The 24,054-nt window shown below is 42.8% G+C and overlaps 1 protein-coding gene across 3 annotated transcripts in view; it reads left to right on the forward strand.

Moving 5' to 3' along the window:
• Positions 1 to 7,054: 7,054 nt before the first annotated feature.
• tmem115 (transmembrane protein 115) overlaps positions 7,055 to 24,054 on the forward strand; it is a 32,030-nt gene continuing 15,030 nt past the window's right edge. For 2 of the 3 annotated variants that reach the window (XM_072280746.1, XM_072280745.1), the window contains exon 1: positions 7,055 to 8,343. In XM_072280746.1, coding sequence (XP_072136847.1) covers positions 7,490 to 8,343 — 854 coding nt within the window. In that variant the 5' untranslated portion in view covers positions 7,055 to 7,489. The remainder of the gene's footprint in view (positions 8,344 to 24,054) is intronic. The other variant, XM_072280744.1, reaches the window with a different exon arrangement.

A 24,054-nucleotide genomic window follows, 5' to 3' on the forward strand; every position in this document is an offset into this window, starting at 1 on the left:
CCCCTATGCAAGACATTAGGGGTGCCCAGAGAACCCAGGTGGGAAGGGACACTACCCAGTGATAACAAGGGAGGCAGAGGAGGAACCCATTGTTCAGGTTGTGTTAGAAGGGCAGCTGACACCAATGATGATAGATACTGGAGCCACGTATACTTGCGTACAGCCACAGTATGCCCTTCACCTTCCCATGTCAGGAAAATTTATTAAGACTGTGGGGTTCTCAGGAAAAACACAGTTGACACAATGTACAGCTCCAGTGAGATTAAGGATGGGCAGCAAAGGAATAGTTTTGCCGATATTAGTGTCCAAAGGAACTCCAGTGAATTTGCTAGGCAGAGATGCCCTATTAAGACTAGAATTAAAATTAGAATGTACCGAAAGTGGGTTGAGTGTGGAAAGAGTAAATGCTCAATTACTAGTGCGGGAAGTCAAGAAAGCTAATGTCTTTTGGATAGGAGACATAGAAGATCAGATCTGGGAAACCTGGGGAAAATGGAAAAGGGGCGTGCAGGCTATATTGCCCCAGGCTGTAGCGCCCAAATCCAAGTTACATTGCACAGTGATTTTTGACGAAACTCAGAACAGAGAGTTAGAGGAGAGATGGTACAGGGAGGCAGGTAACCGGCAGCACCTAAGAGGAGAAGCTATAATAATTGGGAGACAAGGGGCAGCCCTGCAAGTCAGGTGGAATACTTTCTTGGAGAAATGGTACAGGATACCGGAAGCTGAGCCCCACATAACACTGCTAGTAAATGAGGGACATCAGTCGAAAGACCTAGGGCCCTTAGTAAAGCACGCTGGAATTGTGGCAGTGTGGAGGAAAATTATGCCACAGGTGTGGGTATCGGGAGACAACAACTACTTTAAAATAGAGGTATATATAGATATGGTAGGAACAGCAAAGGAGGTCGAAGTAACTCCCCAACCACACCTGACGTTATTGGGTAAGGAGGAAGGCCAGCAGAGAGATAACAAGCTGGATAGGTTACCATCTATCCTGTGGTCACAACATGACACGGATGTAGGGAAAATAAGAACAGCTAGTCCGGTAGAAATAAAGCTGAAAAAGGGAGCAGTTCCACCCAGGAGACCACAGTAGCCCCTGAAACCAGAGGCAGAAGAGGGAATAGCGCCAACGATACAGGGGCTACTGGAGGCAGGAGTACTGAAGGACAGACAGCCCATGTAATACCCCACTGTTACCTGTCCTTAAAGCGGATAAATCTAAATGGAGACTGGTGCATGACTTGCGAGCGGTGAATGAGGTAATGGAGGACTGGCCAGCGGTAGTTCCCAACCCACACACGCTCTTGACTAATGTTCCACCAGAGGCAGACTATTTTTCGGTGATTGATTTGTGTTTGGCTTTTTTCAGCGTTCCCCTGGCAGATCAGTGTCAGTACCTATTTGCATTTACATACAGAGACAACCAGTATACCTACACTAGAATGCCTGAAGGATTTAAACATTCACCACATGTATTTAATCAAGTGTTAAAGGCGGACCTAGAGGGCATATCGTTGGAAAGTACATTGGTACAGTATGTGGATGATTTGTTGATTTGCTCCGAGAGTGAGGGACAGTGTGAACAGGATACCATAACCCTTTTAGAGAGACTGGCGCATGGAGGCCATAAGGTATCTAGAAAGAAGCTGCAATTTTGCAAGCAACAGGTAGAATACCTAGGTAGAGTGATATCCAAGGGAGCGAAGGCGATAGCGCCGGATCAAATTGAGGCTATAACTAAAGCTCCCAAGCCCCAGACAGTGAGACGTTTCTGGGACTGACCGGATATAGTTCAGATTGGATTGGGGAATATGCTGAAATTGTAACGCCACTAAGGAAAATAATGAAGGAAGCAGGACATACAAGCTTGAAGAGTAATCTACAGTGGAATGAGGAGGCAGAAGTGGCTTTCAATACTATAAAGCAGGAATTGCAGTCAGCCCCAGCATTAGCTTTGCCTGACTACGAGAAGGCCTTTCATCTGTACGTATCCAACCGACAGGAAGGCTATGTCGCTGCAGTTCTAACGCAGGAGACTGGCACAGGTAAAGCAAAGCAACCGATAGCATACTACAGTGCAAAACTGGATGAGGTGGCTCAGGGGTACCCACCTTGTTACCAGGGATTGGCGGCACTATACTATGCATATGAGAAGGCATCATCCGTAACCATGGGCTATCCTGTGATTCTGTACACACTACAGGGTAGCAGAATTACTGGAAAGAGGGAAATTCGTGTTGACACCAGCCAGGATAGCAGCATATCAGATGCTACTGACATTTCCAGATATAACTATACAGAGATGCACCACCAGTAACATAGCTGATTATGTCCCTTCAGGGTATGAAGGAGAACCCCATGATTGTGTAGGGAAAACAATGACATTCGCTAAATTGAGAGCAGATTTACGATCAGAACCACTAGAGGACGAAGATAAAAAAGTCCTGTTCGTAGATGGCTCTTGTTATAGGGATCACGATGGGAATCACACAGGGTTCTCAGTAGTGCAACAGGATCAGGCAGACTTTAAGGTCATCAGAATAGAGGCATGTCCCCAACTGTGCTCCGCCCAGCTAGCGGAAATCAGAGTTTTGATGGCAGCGTGTGAAATGATGGAAGGAGAGAAAGTAGATATCTATACAGATTCAGCATACGCTCATGGAGTGTGTCATTTATTTGGGGCAGTGTGGAAACAGAGAGGTTTTAAAAAGAGCAATGGAGATCCCATACAGCACTGTCAGCAGATTTTAGATCTAATAAAAGCGCTGATGAAACCTAAAGCACTGGCTATAGTAAAATGCCAGGCACATAAAAAAGGAAACGATACAGTAACAAAGGGAAATCAAGCTGCAGATGAAGCAGCCAGGAAAGCGTCAGGGTGTACATCTGCTGTTATCGCACCCCAGGTAAGTCTAGAGCTGGAACCTATGGTAGAGGACCTAATTGAAATACAGGGAAAGGCAACTTTGGCAGAACAAACTCTGTGGAGACGAAGGGGGGCCAAGCAGAACCCAGAAGGCCTATGGACCACAGAAGATGGCCTACTGGTAGCTCCCACCCCTTTACTGACTATTCTGATCTCAGAAGCACATGGGATGGATCATTGTGCAAGGGGGGAAGTAATAAGAAAAATAAAAAAGGATGGATTTTGGTCGCCTTATTTACAGGCTTCAGTAGGCCATGTGTTGTCACAGTGCGAGGTATGTGTGCAGAATAATGTTCGGAAAGGAATTACAACCCCAATAGGTCATATACCCGTACCTGAAGGGCCATTTAAACACCTAGTGATTGACTATGTAGACATGATAAAAACAGTGAGAGGGAAAAGATACATGTTGGTGGTAATCGACAGATTCAGCAGATGGGTAGAGGCAGTACCCTCGAAAGATCAAGGGGCAGGAACAGTGGTGAAATTCCTGACAAACGAAGTGATCCCAAGGTTTGGGATACCAACAGAAATTAGCTCAGACAATGGTTCAGCTTTCATCCAAAAAGTGGTCAAGTTAATACTGCAAGCACTGAGAATAAAGCAGAGATTCGGATGTGTGTATCACCCTCAGTCGCAGGGTATGGTGGAAAGAATTAACGGGACCTTAAAAACCAAACTAAACAAAATCTGTGTAGATACTAAACTTAATCGGGTTGATGCACTACCGTTAGCATTAATGAGTTACCACATGCAGACTAATCGGATGACGTGTCTAACACCGCATGAAATGCTAACCGGAAGGCCCATGCCAGTGCCCCGGTGGAGAGGACCATATACAGGGCCTAGTTTAGAACAACTGGAATTGGAATTAAAACAATGCATGCGGCAATTAACTATTTATGCACAGCAAAAACAGAAAGAGCCAGAGATTGATCAAGGGGAAGGACCAATCAAGCCAGGCGATCAGGTCTACGTGCGAGCGTTTCGAAGAAAGTGGAACAAACCCAGAAGGGAAGGGCCCTTTACAGTGACCAAAGCATCACCCACCGCAGTTCAAGTGGAAGGACGCTCCACCTGGTATCATCTCAATCACTGCACTAGAGCAGTCCCGCAGGTACAGTCAGGTGGGCCAGCCGAGGTAAGTGGTGAAGAGGAACAAACAGTAGGGGGCAGGCAAGAGCAACAAGAAGCTGACACTGAACTGCAGGAACTTAACCAAGTAATAAGGGAAATTTTTGGTCCTGAGGACAGGCCCGAAGATCTTAAGGATGGGGTTATGGATGGTAGTACTCTCTCAGATAATGGGGATGACTTGGGGGCGACCAGTCCCGCCCCCCGGGATGATACACTCAGATACTTCTGTGCAGATTTGGAGACCATTAATTTGGCAGATGTGGCATGGGACTGTTAGGATCCCACAAAACCTGAGAGAAAGGAGTAAGAGGAGCACAACGATTACTTCCGTACCATGGTACCAGAACATATGGTACCAATGGGCAAATTATACAGCAGGGATGATGAAGAGACAGAATTGTTATCTATGCTCAAGGGCAAATCCAGCACAATATGTAGTCCCCATGCCATACAACTCCTCCACCTGCGCGCAATGGCGAGAGGAGCAGAGGGGGCAGTGTGTGCAGCAGTGTCCAAGTATAGTCAAGACCTGCAGTATGGGAACTTGTAGCGGGATAGATCCTTGTTATCGGAAATTTATTGATAACACACCAATGTGCCCTTATTGGCGTATGTTATACCAGGCTTCCTCGCAGTATGATCAAAACAAGCTTGCCTCTAACTGTAATTACAGCAGACCGTGGGCTATAAATAAAAGAAGCCAGACACCCACTTTGGGAAAGCTCAAAGTGCAGGAGCATTTGAGTTATGAATGTTTCACACGGACGGGTGATCTCTTGGTTGGACATTTCAGTGGTAACTGTGCTGAGACTTGCGATGTAACCCCAGGCCAGAGATACAAGACAGGTACCCCTCCGCCCGATGGTGCACTGGATGCCCAGACCATCCCGTTAGCAGATACCTGGTGGCTCTGTGGGAAGGAGGGAGGTCTGAGATCCACACTCCCCCTCGGTTGGACAGGTACATGTACACAAGTTATGCTGATTCAAGAAGTTGTAGTATCCCCTGAAGTACAATTTGAAGCTCCGAAGCAGCAGATACTGTGACGGAAGAGGCGAAAATATGAACTTGATCCAACAATCCAAATTGACAGTATAGGACAGCCGAGAGATATACCTAACGAGTTTAAAGCAAGAAATGAGATTGCTGCGGGCTGGGAAGCACTTATACCTGTGATAGGGGTTAGTAAAAATGTTAAATGGATAAATTATATATATTATAATCAACAGAGATTCATTAACTACACTGATGATGCACTAGAGGCTTTGGGGCAGCAGCTAGATGCAACCAGTAGAGTGGCGTGGCAGAATAGACAGGTACTAGACTGGCTATTGGCAGAGAAAGGAGGAGTTTGTGTAATGTTTGGGGAACAGTGCTGTACTTTTATACCGAATAACACTAGTCCGGAGGGATCATTTACCAATAAATAAACTGAAAAATCTAAGAAAGGAAGTTAAACAAAATGCAGGGTTTGGACACCAGTTCTTTGACTGGTTAAATAGTAAACTAGGAGGATGGGGAGCATGGCTGACCAAGATTGCAGTAACCATTGGTATTGTATTGCTAAGCTGTGCGGTCATTCTGTGCTGTTTTCTTCCATGCCTCAAGTCGCTTGTAGTGCGTGCTGCAATGAAACGGTTTCCGATGCTCCTGGAAATCATTGGGTCGAGCCCTACGGAGAAGGAGGCACCGATGATGTATTCATACAGTTTACGAGACACACAAGACGAACAGGAGAGAGATGAAATATGTGGGGATTAGGCTGTGAAGGCTCCTGAGTCTTTTTCTCTGTCTCAGATACGAAGGGACGGGTTTTTGGCTCAGCGGCCTAGGGAGGTAGGGAGAGAACACTGTGAGTCTTAAGCACAGGAAACTATAGTTTAACCCAAGTTTGGGAGTAAATGCGTGGCTTTATTTGAGCTTTTGTGCATAGACTCTCAGTCCTCTCTCTCTCTGTATGAGACCCTGTGGGTCTCAAAGGGCATATTATATTGGAAAATGTAAACGCATACATTGTATTTTCTATGTATTACAGTATTTACAGTATTTATTCAACAGTATTTCAGTATTCACTCAAATGCACACATTATATTTTCTATATTTACTATGTAACTGCTACTAGCTCAGTGGAAGGTATTCACTATGTAGCCATGACTTTTGACCTAATCACTATTAATTCATGAAGAGAACTAGAATAAAACCAAGTAGGAAGATAACGGTGGCCAGTAAGGTAATGAAATATGTGGCAGTATGTCAAAGCAAGACCAATTAAGAAATAACTGTGGTTAGGGATGAGGGGACACCTGGTCTAAAAAGTAAACTAGGACATAATTAAATTGGGGAGCAAAACAATAGTGGAAGGTCGAGAGCGGATGTATTGATGATATGTGATCACAGGCCGTCTGGATATGATAATGTAGCTAAGATAGGAGATTGCTATAAAGAATGCTGTGTACAAGCCTCGATGGGCAGTCAGCTACTAGCTTTCTGATCGTCTCAGCTTTGATTTGCAAATTAAAGTTTAAAACGTCTTGAAGGATTTTCTGCGTCTCCTTGTTGTTTGTAAGAAACGAGAAACCACGACACTACCATCGGGGAAATGGTACTGCAGCATAAAAGCCAAAACCAAAAGGTTTCGGGATAGCTTCTTCCACCAGGCCATCAGACTGATTAATTCACACCAACACAATTGTATTTCTGTTATATTGACTCTCCTGCTGTATATACTATAAATTACTATAAGTTGCATATTGCACATTTAGACGGAGGCGTAACGTAAAGATTTTTACCCCCGTGTATATGAAGGTTGTAACTAATAAAGCCAATTCAATTGAATTCAATGCACTCACGGTTACTAAGGAATATCAGTGCAAACGAGGGACGGACACTGTTCTCAAACGGGCGGAGTTGGGAGACGGATGCTATCTGATGATGTCAGTGCGGGGCGGTGTGAGCGATAGACGCTGATCTGATGATGTCAATGCGTGGTGGAGTGAGGGATGGACGCTGGTCTGATGATGTAAGTTTAGGGCAGAGAGTGAAAGTGAGGCTCCGGCTGAGGTGTTGCTGTTGTGCGGTGTGACTCGCAGCCACACCGGTCGGGGCCTCGGCATTTTGGTGTTAAGTTGGGGGCAGGTGTCAGCGGTTGTGCTAGGTGTGCAAAGTCACCACCACATGCCCAATATAGACGGTCCCTAACCCTCTTCGCCCGGCACGGCCGCAGCTCGAGGCCGACTGGCCCCGTTAACGCCTTTCCCGCATTGGTAAGCGTTGGGAGAAGCCAAGACTGAGCTGGTTGGCGGCGCAGCCCCGAACCGCGGACAGTTCGGTGTAGCTCATGCACGGCCCGGCTCCCCTGTCTCATCCGCCGCCGCTCTACAGTCCGTGAGGCGTTCCCCGCTCTCCGTCCAAGGGGCAGTCATGAAGCGGTACCTGCCGGTGGCCCGGCAACACTTCCTGGCGGCGGCGGCCAGCACCAGCGTGGTGGTGAAGGCCCTGTGCGGCACGGTGCTGGCTCTCTACTGCTTCTCCTTCCTGATGGACACCGTACACGGCCTGGGAGTGACTCCTGGCTACCTCTTTCCCCCCAACTTCTGGCTTTGGACCTTGCTGACTCACGCCGTGGTGGAAAGCCACATCTGGGACGTATGTATTGGCTTGGGGGCCGTAGTGGCAGCCGGTAGGCTCCTGGAACCTCTCTGGGGAGCACTAGAACTTCTGGTCTTCTTCGCCGTTGTCAACGTGTCGGTGGGAATTCTTGGAGGACTTTCTTATCTCCTGACCTACGTGGCGACTTTCAATCTGGATTACTTATTTACCGTGCGCATTCACGGTATGTCAGGTTTTCTTGGCGGAGTGTTGGTGGCCTTAAAACAGACCATGGGAGACACGGTGGTGCTCAAGGTGCCGCAAGTGCGGATGAAAGATGTTCCAATGATGGGTTTGATACTTGTTGCGATTTTGCGTTTGACGACATTGCTAAGTAGCTCTTTGCTGGCATCCTATGGGTATGGTGTACTGTCGAGCTGGATTTACCTGCGCTTCTATCAAAAACATAGCCGAGGCCGAGGGGACATGTCTGACCACTTCGCGTTCGCCACCTTCTTTCCCGAAATCTTGCAGCCGCTCGTCTCGGTGGTGGCCAATGTGATTTACAGCGTGTTGGTGAAGATCAGAATATGCAAGAAGACGGTCAAGCGATACGATGTTGGAGCACCGTCATCCATTACAATAAGTCTGCCTGGCACCGACCCGCAGGATGCAGAACGGAGAAGGTACTGACTATTCCAACCAGTTTTGATGTGTGTCTATCTCAGTTTATTGAAAATCTTTAACGTTACATTGTGTAACTCAATTGAAACCAAGTGCATCTCTTGCAGTAGAGAGACAATGCAATTTGAATTCCATTATTACTACATACTTGTCATATTTAGTTTGTTTAAATGTTCATAACCTATCAAGAAGCAAATGTTGGAAATTTTAAGTAAAGACAAAAAAAGCTAGAAGCTGTCAGTTGGCCAACATCTGTGGAGAGGGATTGATGACCTTTCGTCAGAATTAGAAATTGAATGTGTACCTGTTAAATTACTAATTTCACCAGGTCCGATGCAAAATCATCGTCATTAACTTTATTGACCATGTCAAATTTCACTCCATATGTCAAACAACTTCAAATTTACAACTGAAAATGAATTGGTAAAATTTCAACTTGTAAGAGGACTTGGAGCAGCACGGTTAAAATAAAGCATTGTAAGGACTGGAGATGTGTACACAGGCACAAAGATATTTGCTTTCCTTATTTTCCTTGTATTTTGATGTGTTCACAGGGTCTAATTTCCAAAATTGCAGCAGGCAACTGGGAGGTGTAATGAATTGTGATGAGAATACCCTTAGACTTTCAAGGCAATAAAAGCAGACTGGTACAATTGGGAAGCTGTACTAAATGAAATTTAATGCTGTGAAGTGTTACATTTGGTCGGAAGAAAGAGAAGAAACAATATTAAGTAGAGAACACAAGATACAGGAGCAGAGAGATGAGTGTGCATTGAGAGAAATTAAAAAGAGATCTTGGAGCCTAGTTATTGAGATAAAGAGTACAAAGGAGTCGTGATGTATTGTGCCGCACTTCAGGGAAGATGAGAAATCACTGGAAAAGATGCAGAAACAGTTTTCTAAAAATTCTGGGATGAGGTTTTGGCCACCTTTAGTCGGAGGATTGTGTTTGAGGTGTAAGATAATGTTGTAGCTCTATAAAACCTTGGTTAGACCACACTTGGGACATTGTATTCGGGTTTGGTTGTCTTATTATAGGAAGGGCATGTGGAAGGTTTAGAGAGAGTGCAGAAAAGATTTATAAGAATGCAGTCGGGATTCAAGAGCATGTCCCTAGTTGAGTGAGCTAGGACTTTTCCTTTTGGAGCGAAGGGGGGTGAGATGTCACTTGATAGAAGTGTACTAGATAAAGAGGCACAGGTGAAGTGGATAACCCAAGACTTTTTTCCCCAGGGCAGAACTGGCTAATATGTAGAGGCATAATTTTAAGGTGATTGGAGGAAAGTATGGGGGGGATGTAAATTTTTTGTTGCATGGAACCTGCTGCCACAGGTGGTGGTTGGCATGTGGATGATTACAAAAGTGGAAGTCTATGTAGGAGGGTAGGGTTAGATTGATATTAGAGTAGGTTAAAGTTGGCATTACATATTGAACTGAAGGGCCTTTACTATACTGTAATGTTCTATGCTCTAATAGTTATTCATATGCTCTATATCTGTATTTTGTGGAAACACCAGAGAAGCTGGTTGCTCTCTCCTTGCTCTCTTGGTCATGCTCTCTTCTCAGTGTTGCCATCTGGAAGGAGGTAAAGGAGTCTCAGGACCTCCAAGTCCAGTAACAGCTAATTCCCCATAACCAATAAGCTCTTGAACCAGAGGGATAACTTCACTCACCCCAACACTGAACTGATTGCACAGCCTATGGACTCACTTTCAAGGATTCTACAACTCATTTTTTTTTTGATATTTATTGCTTTTTCCCCCCTCTTTTCGTATTTGCATTTTGTCATTTGCACACTGGTTGTTTGTCTATCTTGGTAGTTTTTCTATTGACTGTATTGTTCTTTGTATTTGCCTTGTATGCCATTTATATACTTTGATAATAAATTTACTTTGAACTTTGAGGTATTTAGAATCATAAGGGAACTGGGGAGTAGTAAGCAAGTTTTAACAACGAAGAAGAACAAAAGTGACAAAAGCATATTTTTTACAAGTGACAAGCATCTGGAATGCATTTTAAACAGTGGTGAGTCTAAAACAGACCTTTGCTGATTATTTGCCTCTAAGAAAGAAGTGTTATTTTTTTCAGATTGGATGTTGGTGCTCTCCAGGCAATGTGTTTCAAAGTTGGAGTGGGTTGGGGGAAGAACAAGGTGGAAAATTCACTAGACTTTTACCTAGTGGGTGATCAATGTACATGTAAACCCAAAAGAGAAATATCAACTATTTGTCCTCATATGTTATTTTCAAAGTTATTGTAGAGAAAATTCCAAAATCTTTAAAAAGAAAATTGTGAATATCAGTTGAATAATGAACTGCACACAAGTCTTAGAAAGGAAGAGAACAAACCTCAGCAGTACTAGAAAGAGAAAGAGTCAACGTTCTGGGTCTGCACCCTTTCATCAGAGCCTTGACTGTTGCTCTTTCCATTGATGTTGCCTGATCTGAGTTTTTTCAGATTTCCAGCATGTTTTTGTTTTAGATTTTCAAAAAAAAAGTTGGTGTTTGCCAAATCTGATTTTGGTGGGTAGGGAATAAATTGGATGGATATTGGGGAAGTCCTTGTGAAGAATAACAGAGCATGGATAGATTAATGGGTAGGTTAGCTGTTTTTCAAGGGTTTGGTCAGGTAAAGGGGTAGATATTATAGACCCTTTAATAGAGTCTATAGTCTTATAGCAGAAAGGAGCTGGAAGAAGAAATTAAGTGAAAGACAAAATAATTCTGTAATTACTATTCCAACTGTCCTGAAAGGTAATGACATATGGAGCTTTTACAATGTGCATCTCTATTATTGCTGAGAATGTTATACCTTAACAAGGGTCAAGGCTCTAGTAGTGGAAATGAATAAAGTTAATAGATGAGAAAATTAAACTTGAGAGACCAATCGCAGTATAATTAGGTGTAAACTAAAGAGTGAAAAGAACAAGCTGACATAATTAATTGGAAAAAAGCAGGACTCTGAAAACATAATGAGGGAAATCCTCTCAAATACATTATGACAAGGATACTTTAACATTTAAAAATGAGTCCTTTTTCATTATTTAGTGTATGTGGATGTCAAGGCCAGAATTTAATTTTCATTGATAAATGCCCTGTGAAATACATGAATCACTGCCATTAACTATTGCAGCAGTAATATGATACAACTTAGTGACTTATTGGGCTATTTTAGAGGGCAGTCATGGTCAATGTGTAGGTTTTTATGACAATGTGTCAGCTTTGCACTCAGTACCAGTAAACAATATTTTTTTTATTCCATATGACTTAGTTTGCTGAATTTAACTTCCCTAGCTTTTATCATAGGATTTGATTTCATTCTCCTGATAAATTATCTATCTGGCTTACTCGACTAGTAAGATAGTCATGATTATCTTAAATGTTAAAAGGTTGAATTTAGAATGATACATCTATTTTTTCAAATACACTGGGGAGTTAGGGAGAAATGGCATAATTCCGCAGGTCAAAGAAGGTCACAAGGACATATTAATTCAATGGGCGGGTTTGAAAAGCAGTGCCAGATCAAGTTTAATGTCAGAAATTGGAAGTGTTGTACTTTGGCAAAATTATACTTCTAATGGTGGAAGAGGAATGCATATGATTAGAAGTGCAGGAGGCTTTGGGAATCAAGTTCACAAAATAGTAAAAGTTGTAGCTTAAGTAGTTCAGTTATAATAGAGCAAACAAAATATTTTGCATTAAGTAATGAATTAAAATTGTAAACTTAGCAAACTACAACTGAAGTACTTAGTAAAACTTTGGATTCTGCAGTATAAAACCGTGTTGAAAAGGAACGTTAAACTGCACAGATTTACTGTGATTTGAGGAAGTAAATGAAAGTTGGGACCTTTCAACGTTTGCAGAGGTAATATTTTCAAACAGTTTTGAACATATTGAAGTTGACTTCCAGTAGTGATGAATACAATGTAAAATAGGGATACAAGATTAAATGCAAAAGGCTGAAAGCTCAATTTCTCCAGCTTCCTGTTTTTACAGAAGTAATGAGCATGTCAACAATTAGTTGAGTAGCCAAGACACAAGAAGTAAATGGATTGAGACCACAGGATTATGATTCAGTGCTTGTAAGGAATAAATATCATCACAAAATGATTTTCCCAATTGGACAGGTACTTCATGACTGGCAATGAAAGTCAACCCTGGTCCAAAATTAGGTGCAGAAGGAAGATCAACATGTGTACCTAAAGGCAGCAAGGTGACATTTTGGTACAGCTGCAGGTGATATCTGCCATGCGGCAAATCAGCATACCGGAGGTAGCTCAGTGACCTTGCGACCAGTGGGCTAGGTTGAAGCTCTGTCCTGCCATATCTCCATGAACGGTGGACAATTCAACTGCTAATGTTAGGAAGTGGCTCAGCTCTAAGGACGTGCTCATACTCAGCAACAATGTGGCCCAGCAATTGTCTGTGAAAATCAAGACTGAGGGATTCATAATCATCTTCAGTGTGAAGTTTTATACCAAAAAAATGGGTGACTGTAGTCACCCATGTACGCCAACGAATGTGAAATCAGATAACATCAGCTATATTTCCAAAGATAAGCCTTGCCTGATGTATCTGTTTCAATTCTTTGAAGAAATAACAATCGGTGTAGACAAAGGAGAATCAATGGATATTGTGCACTTGTATTTTCAGAAGGCTTTGACAAGATGCCACACAAGGCTGCTAAACAACATAAGAAGATAATATCATGGATAGAGCAGTGACTGAGAGGCAGGAGGCAAAGAGTGGAAATAAAGGGAGCCATTTCTGGTTGGCTTTTCTAGTGGTATTCCATAGGGGTCTGTGTTGGGACTGCCTTTTCATTTTTATGTCAATGACTTGAGTGATGGAATTCACAAAAAATGCTGGTGAACACAGCAGGCCAGGCAGCATCTATAGGAAGAGGTACAGTTGACGTTTCGACCCGAAACGTCGACTGTACCTCTTCCTATTGATGCTGCCTGGCCTGCTGCGTTCACCAGCATGTTTTGTGTATGTTGCTTGAATTTCCAGCATCTGCAGATTTCCTCGTGTTTTCGTGAATGATGGAATTGATAGCTTTGTGATAAAGTTTGCAGATGATACGAAGATAGGTGAAGGGGCAGGTAGTTTTGAGGAAGGGAGAGGCTGCAGAAGGACAGATAAGGAGAATGGGCAAAGAAATGGTAGATGAAATAGTGTCGGGAAGTGTATGGTCATGAACTTTGGTAAAGAAATAAAAGCATAGACTATTTTCTAAGTAGAAAGAAGATTTGAAACTCAGGTGCAAAGGGACGAGGGGTCTTTGTGCAGGATTCTCTTAAGGTTAATTTGCAGAGTGAGTCTGTGGTGAGGAAGACAAATGTGTTGTTAGCATTCATTTCGAGAAGTCTGGAATATAAAACAAAGGGTGTAATGTTGAGACTTTATAAAACATGGGTGTGACATCACTTGGAGTTTTGTGAGCAGTATTGGGCCTTATTTCAGAAAAGATGTGCTGACATTGGAGAGGGTTCAAATAAGGTTCACAAAAATGGTTCTGGGATTTAAAGGCTTGTGATATGATGAGTGATTGATAGCTCTGGGCCTCTGCTCACTGGAATTCAGAAGAATGAAGGTTGATCTTATTGGAACTTACTAAATGTTGAAAGACCTTGATAGAGCGGATTTGGAGTGGATTTTTCCTGTGATGGGAGAGTCTAAGGTCAGAGGACACAGCCTCAGAATAGAGGGGCATCATTTTAGAGTGGAGCTGAGGAACAACTTTAGTCTGAGAGATGAATCTGTGCAATTTGTTGCCACAGGTGACTGTGGAGTCAGTCATTGGGTATGTTTAAGGCAAGAGATTTGGTTGAGAGGGAAATGGATCAGCCATGATGAAATGGCAGAGCAGACCTGATGGGCCAAATGGTCTAATTCTGTTCCTATATCTTATGATTTTTTGTTGCAAGAAACAGAAGGTTGTTTAGTAGGTGATTTTATCTTTCCACATATTGACTGGGAAAAAGACTCCATGGGATAGAGTTTGTCAAATGTCTTCAGCAAAGTTTAATACATTGAAGTCTCAACGAGCGAGTGTGCAATACTTGATCTGCTATTAGGGAGTGAGACAGGACAAGTGACAGAAGTTTGTGTAGGGGATCATGTTGATCATAATGCCATTAATTTTGAAGTAAATATGGTAAAGGATAGGCCTGGTCCGCAGGTTGAGATTCTAAATGGGAGGAAATTTTGATGGTATCAGAAAGGATCCGGCAAATGTGGATCAAGACAGGCTGCTTTCTGGCAAATGCATACTTGGTAAGTGGGAGGCCTTCTAAAGTGAAATTTTGAGAGTACAAGGCTTCTATGTGCCTGTCAGAATAAAAGAAACAAATGAGTACTTATGGAGTATAAGAAATGCAAGAGAACATCTAAGGAAAAAATCAGGAGGGCTAAAAGAAGGCACGAAGTTGCCCAAGCAGATGAGGTGAAGGAGAATCCTCAGGGATTCTACAGATATGTTAAAGAGCAAAAGAATTGCAAGGGACAAAATTGGTCCTCTGTGGAAGATCAGAATGGTAATTTGTGTGGAGCCAAAAGAGATGGGGAGATGGGTTAGTCCTGATGAAAGATCTCGGCCTGAAATGTCGACTGCACCTCCCTACAGATGCTGCCTGGCCTGCTGCGTTCACCAGCAACTTTGATGTGTGTTGCTGGGGAGATTTAAAATGGATTTCTTTCATCTTTATTTACTCGGGAGGCAGACTTTAGAAATAAGGAAAAGCAGCAGCGAGGTCATGATTCCTATACAGATTGCAGAGGAAGGGATGTTTGCTGGCTTGAAACAGGCTGTCCCTTGGACCCTGTTGGGAGGGAAGTGCAAAAATTGCAGGACCTTTGCAGAGATATTTAAATCATCCTGAGTGACAGGTGAGGTACTAGAGGATAACTAATGTCCTGCTATTTAGTAAAGGCTTTAAAAATAAACCAGGAAATTGTAAGCCAGTGAGCCTGACGTCAGTAGTGGGAAAGTTACTTGAATGTATTGCAAGCGACTGGATATAAGTATTTGGTTAGATAGGGACTGATTAGGGATAGTCAGCATGGCTTTGTGCATGGTAGGTCGTGTCCAACCAATCTTGGAGTTTTTTTTTGTGGAAGTGTCTTATAGTCTTGCCAGGGAAGTTGAACGCAAGGTGGTGGATATTGTCTACGTGGTTTTTAATAAGCCCTTCAACAAAGTTCCGCATGGGAGGTTGGTCAGGAAAGTTCAGTTGCTTGGATGAGGTAGTAAATTGGATTAGATATTGGCTTTGTGGGAGAAGTTGGAGAGTAAAGGCTGATTTATACTTGTGTGTACCAGCTTACGCCATAGCCCACGCCGTTGTGAGCATTTATACTTGTGCGTTGGTGTGTCTGTGTCTCTGCAATTCACCGCCAAAACGCTGGTTGGCGGTGGGGTTTCTGTGCCACTGTGTTGAGTTTTTTCGTGTTGAAACTCAACACGAAGAAACTCAAACTTCAAATAATGGCAACTGAAACTGAAGGAGGGTGAATTTTCTGTGCTTGTCCGGCCACTGAGAGACATGGATGAGGAAATATTTTTGGATGTCAGCAGGTAGATTTGACGATTTGGTTCATCATCTCCAACCATTTATTTCACATCAGTGTACGCACAGTATACTCAGAGAACTGGCAATCACCATTCGAGTTTTAGTTTCAGGTGGAAGTCAACAGGCTGTAGCAGCTAGTTACAAACTGGCGTCAAGCACAGGGTCCTCCATAATTTTGGAGATCTATAAAGCTTTATGGAAAGCATTGCAGCCAGAGTTCCTTCCCTGCCCTTCAGTCACCCAATGGGAAGCTATTGCATTGTGGGGGAAATGCGATGCTACCAAGCGGACCAATCGCAGTTGTTGTGGTCTGCGTCGCCGTGATGTGTAGCGTAGGGTATGCAGCTACACCATACCTACGGCATACATTTGACGCACAAGTGGTTGCCTCATTAACTAGAAGCCTATGACTAGTGGAGTGCCACAGGGATCGTGCTGAGTCCATTGTTTGTCATCTACTGCTGTGGATGATAATTTGGTTAACTGGATCAACAAATTTGCAGGTGAGGAAGACAATCAGAGAAAAATGGGCTGAAAAATGATCAGTGAAATTTAATGCAGACAAGTGTGAGGTGTCGTACTTTGAAAGGACCAACCAGGGTAGGTCTCACACAATGAGTGGTAGAGCACTGGAGAATGTGGTAGAACAAAGGAATCTGGGAATACAGGTCCATAATTCATTGAAAGTGGCAGCGCATGTAGATAGGGTAATAAGAAAACTTTTGGTACATTGTCTTCCATAAATCAAAGTATTGAATACAGAAGGGATGTTGAAGTTATGCTGCAGGATCTGAGTTATAAGGAAAGATTGAGTAGGTTAGGACTTCATTCCTTGAAAAGTAGAAGATTGAGAGGACATTTGATTGAGGTATACAAAATTATGAAGGGTATAGATAGGGTAAATGCAAGCAGGCTTTTTCCATTGAGGTTGGGTGGGACTCTACTAGAAGTAATGGGTTAATGGTGAAAGGTGAAAGGTTTAAGGGGAACATGAGGGGAAACTTCAGAGGGTCATGTGTGGATCAAGCTGCAATCGTAAGTGGTGCATGTGAGCTCGATTTCAATGTTTAACACAGCTTGGATAGGTACATGAATGGTGGGGATATGGATGGCTATGGTCCACGTGCAGGTTGCTAGGATTAGGCAGTTAAATGGTTTGGCATGGACCAGATGGGCTGAAGGTCCTGTTTCTGTGCTGTACTTTGCTATGATTATGTAGCCAGTAGTACAAATACTAACTAGCCTGTTAAGTATTTGCAGCGTATTCCATTTTCATTTTGGATTTCAATATCTGCAGTTTTAATTTCCATTTTGATTATAGTAATATTAAATGGACTTGAGGGCAACAGAACATTAAGTATATGAGCATTAGCTATGGCACATTTATGAATAATTTCAAAATGCACAAAAATTTGAAATTTCAAAGAACTGTGCTACTTAATATGCCCAAGCAATCCATGTCAGTCAAATCAAGCCACACAGAGCTGAAGTATTAAAGTGAAAGGCAGAAGTGTCAAGCTTTTAGTGTTAAAGCTGAAGACTTCTATGCACCGTTCCTGGTCTTGGAGGGAATAGTCATGAGAGTAGAAAAATGTAAATTTTCATTTTTTCTAATCAGAGTACAGGATGTGTTTACATAATGAATCAAAAGATAATTTGATAAAACCTAAAATCTGTATTTCTTAAGACTGAATTTCAAGTTCCAGGGACCAGTTTAAACCGTTAGCAAGGAAATTTTTACAGGATACAATGCTCATTTTGAAAGATATTGAATCTATGGAACAGATTAATTGGATCACTAGTAGAAATAAACCTCGAAGCTCGTGCAGTGAGAGGGAAGGAAGGAAGTATTAGTAATAGTGATGTGAAACTATTGAATTTCTGTTGAAAACGAACACATGTTTTACTTCAGTCCTTGAATAGAGAAATTTGCCTTATACTTCAGACCCTTTGCTTTGTGCTTAATTCTTAATTTCTCCCCAGAATGGTCAGGCAATTCATTATTGTATTAGATCATTATTGGAGTCAAAAGAATGGTCAGTCTGGCCCCCATATTTATGCTGACCATCAAGACTACCTATACCAGTCTCATTTCCCCGCGTTACTTCCCAATCTTCCGTCTGTGGACTTGCTTTACACCGCATGCTGTCGGAGCAGTGCTGCCAGGATAATCAAGGACACAACCCACCCAGCCAACACACTTTTCATCCCTCTTCCCTCCGGGAGAAGGCTCAGGAGCTTGAAGACTGGTACGGACAGATTTGGGAACAGCTTCTTTCCAACTGTGATAAGACTGCTGAACAGATCCTGACCCGGATCTGGGCCGTACCCTCCAAATATCCAGACCTGCCTCCAGTTTTTTTGCACCACCTTACTTCCCATTTTTCTATTTTCTATTTTCTATTTATGATTTATAATGTAAATTTTTAATATTTACTAATTTTTACCATTTTTAATATTTAATATTTGTAATCAAGGGAGTGGGAAGCGCAGAATCAAATATCGCTGTGATGATTGTATGTTCTAGTATCAATTGTTTGGCGACAATAAAGTATAAAGTAAAGTAAAAGTACTTCTATATCCCTCTGTGCCCTGTTCTTTTAGGTCATTTTAAGTGTTGTTCCTACTTCTGCCTCCATCACCTACTCTGATCCTGAACCAGTTGTGGGTAAAACCAGGGTTTTACACCTGTTCAAAATAACCAGCAGCAATTGACCTCTACATCTCTTGATGTGGATTCCAAGATGCCAATGCTTTCCTAATTGCCTTCAGTTCACATCATGGCAGCTTCAAAGAATGGGTGGCTGTACAGCCATGTCCCTGTTTCTACAAAACTGTTATCTTTTCTATTACACCTTTCCTTGTTCTTTCTAACAAAGTGCATCACTTCACACAGCCTCTAAATTTCAACTGTCATTCCTCTATGCATTCTACTAAGGTCTTGCAGTTTGGTTAAATTCCTCATACTTCTAAGCTTTGCATTATCCACAAATTGAAATTTAGTTATGCGTGTCTAGATCTAAGTTAATTTACACTGAAAAAGAATGACCTACTCATGACAATAAGGTACACGAGATGCAACAAGATTGAAAGATCGACCGTAAAGTACTTTAACAAGTGATCAGGACTGCACAGAATATCATTAGGATGCAACTACCAGATTGAAAACCACCTAAACTCACAGTATCATGACAGACTCATCCCACCCCAGTAATCACTTGTTCAGTCTCACTAGTTTGCACACATTAGTTTGCACACTAATCTCCTGTGTGGGACCTTGTCAAAAGCCTTCTGAAAATCCAAATATACCACATCCACTGGTTCTCCCCTATCCACTCTACTAGTTACATCCTCAAAAAAATCTATGAGATTCGTCAGACATGATTTTCCTTTCACAAATCCATGCTGACTTTGTCTGATGATTTCACCGCTTTCCAAATGTGCTGTTATCACATCCTTGATAACTGACTCCAGCAGTTTCCCCACCACCGACGTTAAGCTAACCGGTCTATAATTCCCCGGTTTCTCTCTCCCTCCTTTTTTAAAAAGTGGAGTTACATTAGCCACCCTCCAATCCTCAGGAACTAGTCCAGAATCTAACGAGTTTTGAAAAATTATCACTAATGCATCCACTATTTCTTGGGCTACTTCCTTAAGCACTCTGGGATGCAGACCATCTGGCCCTGGGGATTTATCTGCCTTTAATCCCTTCAATTTACCTGACACCACTTCCCTACTAACATGTATTTCCCTCAGTTCCTCCATCTCACTGGACCCTCTGTCCCCTACTATTTCTGGAAGATTATTTATGTCCTCCTTAGTGAAGACAGAACCGAAGTAGTTATTCAATTGGTCTGCCATGTCCTTGCTCCCCATAATCAATTCACCTGTTTCTGTCTGTAGGGGACCTACATTTGTCTTAACCAATCTTTTTCTTTTCACATATCTATAAAAGCTTTTACTGTCAGTTTTTATGTTCCTTGCCAGTTTTCTTTTATAATCTTTTTTCCCTTTCCTAATTAAGCCCTTTGTCCTCCTCTGCTGGACTCTGAATTTCTCCCAGTCCTCAGGTGAGCTGCTTTTTCTGGCTAATTTGTATGCTGCTTCTTTGGAATTGATACTATCCCTAATTTCCCTTGTCAGCCACGGGTGCACTACCTTCCTTGATTTATTCTTTTGCCAAACTCGGATGAAGAATTGTTGTAGTTCATCCATGCGGTCTTTAAATGCTTGCCATTGCATATCCACCGTCAACCCTTTAAGTGTCATTTGCCAGTCTATCTTAGCTAATTCACGTCTCATACCTTCAAAGTTACCCTTCTTTAAGTTCAGAACCTTTGTTTCTGAATTAACAATGTCATTCTCCATCTTAATGAAAAATTCCACCATATCATGGTCACTCTTACCCAAGGGGCCTTTCACGACAAGATTGCTAAGTAACCCTTCCCCATTGCTCAATACCCAGTCTAGAATAGCCTGCTCTCTAGTTGGTTCCTCGACATGTTGGTTCAAAAAACCATCCCGCATACATTCCAAGAAATCTTCTTCCTCAGCACCCTTACCAAATTGGTTCACCCGATCTATATGTAGATTGAAGTCACCCATTAAAACTGCTGTTCCTTTATTGCACACATTTCTAATTTCCTGTTTAATACCATCCCCAACCTCACTACTACAGTTAGGTGGCCTGTACACAACTCCCACCAGTATTTTCTGCCCCTTAGTGTTACGCAGCTCTACCCATATCGATTCCACATCCTCCCGGCTAATGTCTTTCCTTTCTATTGCGTTAATCTCCTCTCTAACCAGCAATGCTACCCCACCTCCTTTTCTTTCATGTCTATTCCTCCTGAATATTGAATATCCCTGAATGTTGAGCTCCCATCCTTGGTCACCCTGGAGCCATGTCTCTGTGATCCCAACTATATCATATTTATTAATAACAATCTGCACTTTTAATTCATCCACCTTGTTACGAATGCTCCTTGCATTGACACACAAAGCCTTCAGGCGCGCTTTTACAACACTCTTAGCCCTTATACAGTTATGTTGAAAAGTGGCCCTTTTTGATTTTTGCCCGGGATTTGCCGGCCTGCCACTTTTACTTTTCACCTTACTACTTTTTGCTTCTACCCTCATTTTACACCCCTCTGTCTCTCTGCACTGGTTCCCATCCCCCTTTTGTGAACTAACCTCCTCTCGCCTAGACTCTTTAATTTGAGTCCCACCCCCCAACCATTCTAGTTTAAAGTCACCTCAGTAGTCCTCGCAAATCTCCCCGCCAGGATATTGGTCCCCCTAGGATTCAAGTGTAACCCGTCCTTTTTGTACAGGTCACACCTGTGCCAAAAGAGGTCCCAATGATCCAAAAACTTGAATCCCTGCCCCCTGCTCCAATCCCTCAGCCACGCATTTATCCTCCACCTCATTGCATTCCTTCTCTCACTGTCGCATGGCACAGGCAGTAATCCCGAGATTACTACCTTTGCGGTCCTTTTTCTCAACTCCCTTCCTAACTCTCTATACTCTCCTTTCAGGACCTCTTCCCTTTTCCTACCTATGTCATTGGTACCTATATGTCCCAAGACCTCTGGCTCCTCACCCTCCCACTTCAGGATATCTTGGACACGATCAGAAATATCCCGGACCCTGGCACCAGGGAGGCAAACTACCATCCGGATCTCTGGACTGCGTCCACAGAATCGCCTGTCTGACCCCCTTACTATCGAGTCCCCTATTACAACCGCCCTCCTCTTCCTTTCCCTACCCGGACTATCCCTACTTGGAGAGAAGGAGGATGAGAGGAGACATGATAGAGGTATACAAGATATCTCGAGGAATAGATAGAGTGGACAGCCAGCGCCTCTTCCCCAGGGCACTACTGCTCAATACAAGAGGACATGGCTTTAAGGTGAGGGGTGGGAAGTTCAAGGGGGATATTAGAGAAAGATTTTTTACTCAGTGGTTGGTGTGTGCAATACACTGCGTGAGTCAGTGGTGGAGGCAGATACACTAGTGAAACTTAAGAGGCTACCAGACAGGTATATGGAGGAATTTAAGGTCGGGGGGGGGTTATATGGGAGGCAGGGTTTAAGGGTCGGCACAACAATGTGGACTGAAGGGCCTGTTCTGTGCTGTATTATTCTATGTTCTACCTTTTTTGAACAAGGGGACAACATTCGCCTCCCTCCAATCCTCCAGTACCATTCCCTTGGACAATGAGGACGTAAGGGTCCTAGCCAGAGGCTCAACAATCTCTTCCCTCCCCTTGTGAAGCAGCCTGGGGAATATTCCGTCAGGCCCTGGGGGCTGATCCGTCCTAATGTATTTTAACAACTCCAACACCTCCTCTCCCTTAATATCAACATGCTCCAGAACATCAACCTCACTCGTATTGTCCTCACCATCATCAAGTTCCCTCTCATTGGTGAATACCGAAGAGAAGTATTCATTGAGGACCTCGCTCACCTCCACAGCCTCCAGGCATATCTTCCCACCCTTATCTCTAATCAGTTCTAACTTCACTCCTGTTATCCTTTTGTTCTTCACATAATTGAAGAATGCCGTGGGGTTTTCCTTTACCCTACTCGCCAAAGCCTTCTCATACCCCCTTGCTCTCCTAGCCCCTTCTTAAGCTCCTTTCTTGCTACCCTATTTTCCTCAATAGACCCATCTGATCCTTGCTTCCTAAACCTCATGTATGCTACCTTCTTCCACATGACTAGATTTTCCACCTCACTTGTCACCCATGGTTCCTTCACCCTACCATTCTTTATCTTCCTCACTGGGACAAACTTATTCCTAACATCCTGCAAGTTATCCTTAAACATCGACCACATGTCCATAGTACATTTCCCTGCAAAAACATCATCCCAATTCACACCTGCAAGTTTTAGCCTTATTGCCTCATAATTTGCCCTTCCCCAATTAAAAATGTTCTTGTCCTCTCTGATTTTATCCTTTTCCATGATAATGCTGAAGGCCAGGGAGCGGTGGTCACTGTCCCCCAGATGCTCACCCACTGAGAGATCTGTGACCTGACCTGGTTCGTAACCTAATACCAACATCCTGTGACAGGAATCCGTCCTGGACACACTTAACAAACTCTGCCCCGTCTGAACTCTTGGAACTAATAAGGTGCCAATCAATATTAGGGAAGTTAAAGTCACCCATAATAACAACCCTGTTATTTTTGCACCTTTCCAAAATCTGCCTCCCTGATTTTGTTTGTTTTTAATTCAGTTGTAACTTAGATGTCACTCTAAATAATTCAGACATTATTTTAAATGTAGTCACTGCATTTTTGGTAATTGAATTGTCAGTATATTGTTTTACACTGAATGGAGTAACACTGCAATTTTGTTATCTTCAGCATTGACAATAAAGCTCTAACTAATGAATTAATTTATACACACACTTAAAAAGATGGGTTGATTATGCATGGGAGATCATGTTTACAAGTTTGCTTTTTTTTGTAGTAGTGGTGGTACTAACCAAAAAGAACGATGAGTGCTGAATGTTAGGTGTAATCTATAAGACCTTTTTAAAGTTCTGCATGGAAAGTTGGATCGAATTGACTTGAGGTTGATGGAAGGTGGTTTTCGGTCCTTGGCTAGATGTGTGACACAGGGTGTTGTGAGTACTAGGACCATTTATATTAATGATTTGAATGAGAATGTACAAGGCATAGTAACTTGCAGATGATACTAAAATTGTGGTGCGATCGTGAAGATGCCTCAAGAATTACAATAGGATCTTGATCAGCTGGCTAAGTGGGCTGAGGAATGGCAAAAATTTAAAGACATTGCAGTTTGGAAAGACAGATAAGGGGAGGATTTTCACAGTGAATGATAAGGCCCTGGGGAGTGTTGTGAAATAGAGGGGCTGAGGTTCTTTGTAAGTGGTATCTCAAGTGGACAAGGTAGTGAAAGGGACTTCTTGTGCACTGGCCTTCAGCCAGGGTATTGAGTATAGGGGTTGGGATGTTGAGTTGTACAAGATGTTAGACCATAAGATGTAGGAGGGGAAATAGGCCATTTGGCCCACTGAGTCTGCTCTGCCACTTCACGGCTGATCCAATTTTCCCTCTCAGCCCCAATCCTCTGCCTTATCCCCATATCCCTTCATGTCCTGACTAATC

The sequence above is a fragment of the Mobula birostris genome, chromosome 16, assembly GCF_030028105.1.
Source record: "Mobula birostris isolate sMobBir1 chromosome 16, sMobBir1.hap1, whole genome shotgun sequence".
In the NCBI taxonomy this organism is placed as follows: Eukaryota; Metazoa; Chordata; class Chondrichthyes; order Myliobatiformes; family Myliobatidae; genus Mobula; species Mobula birostris.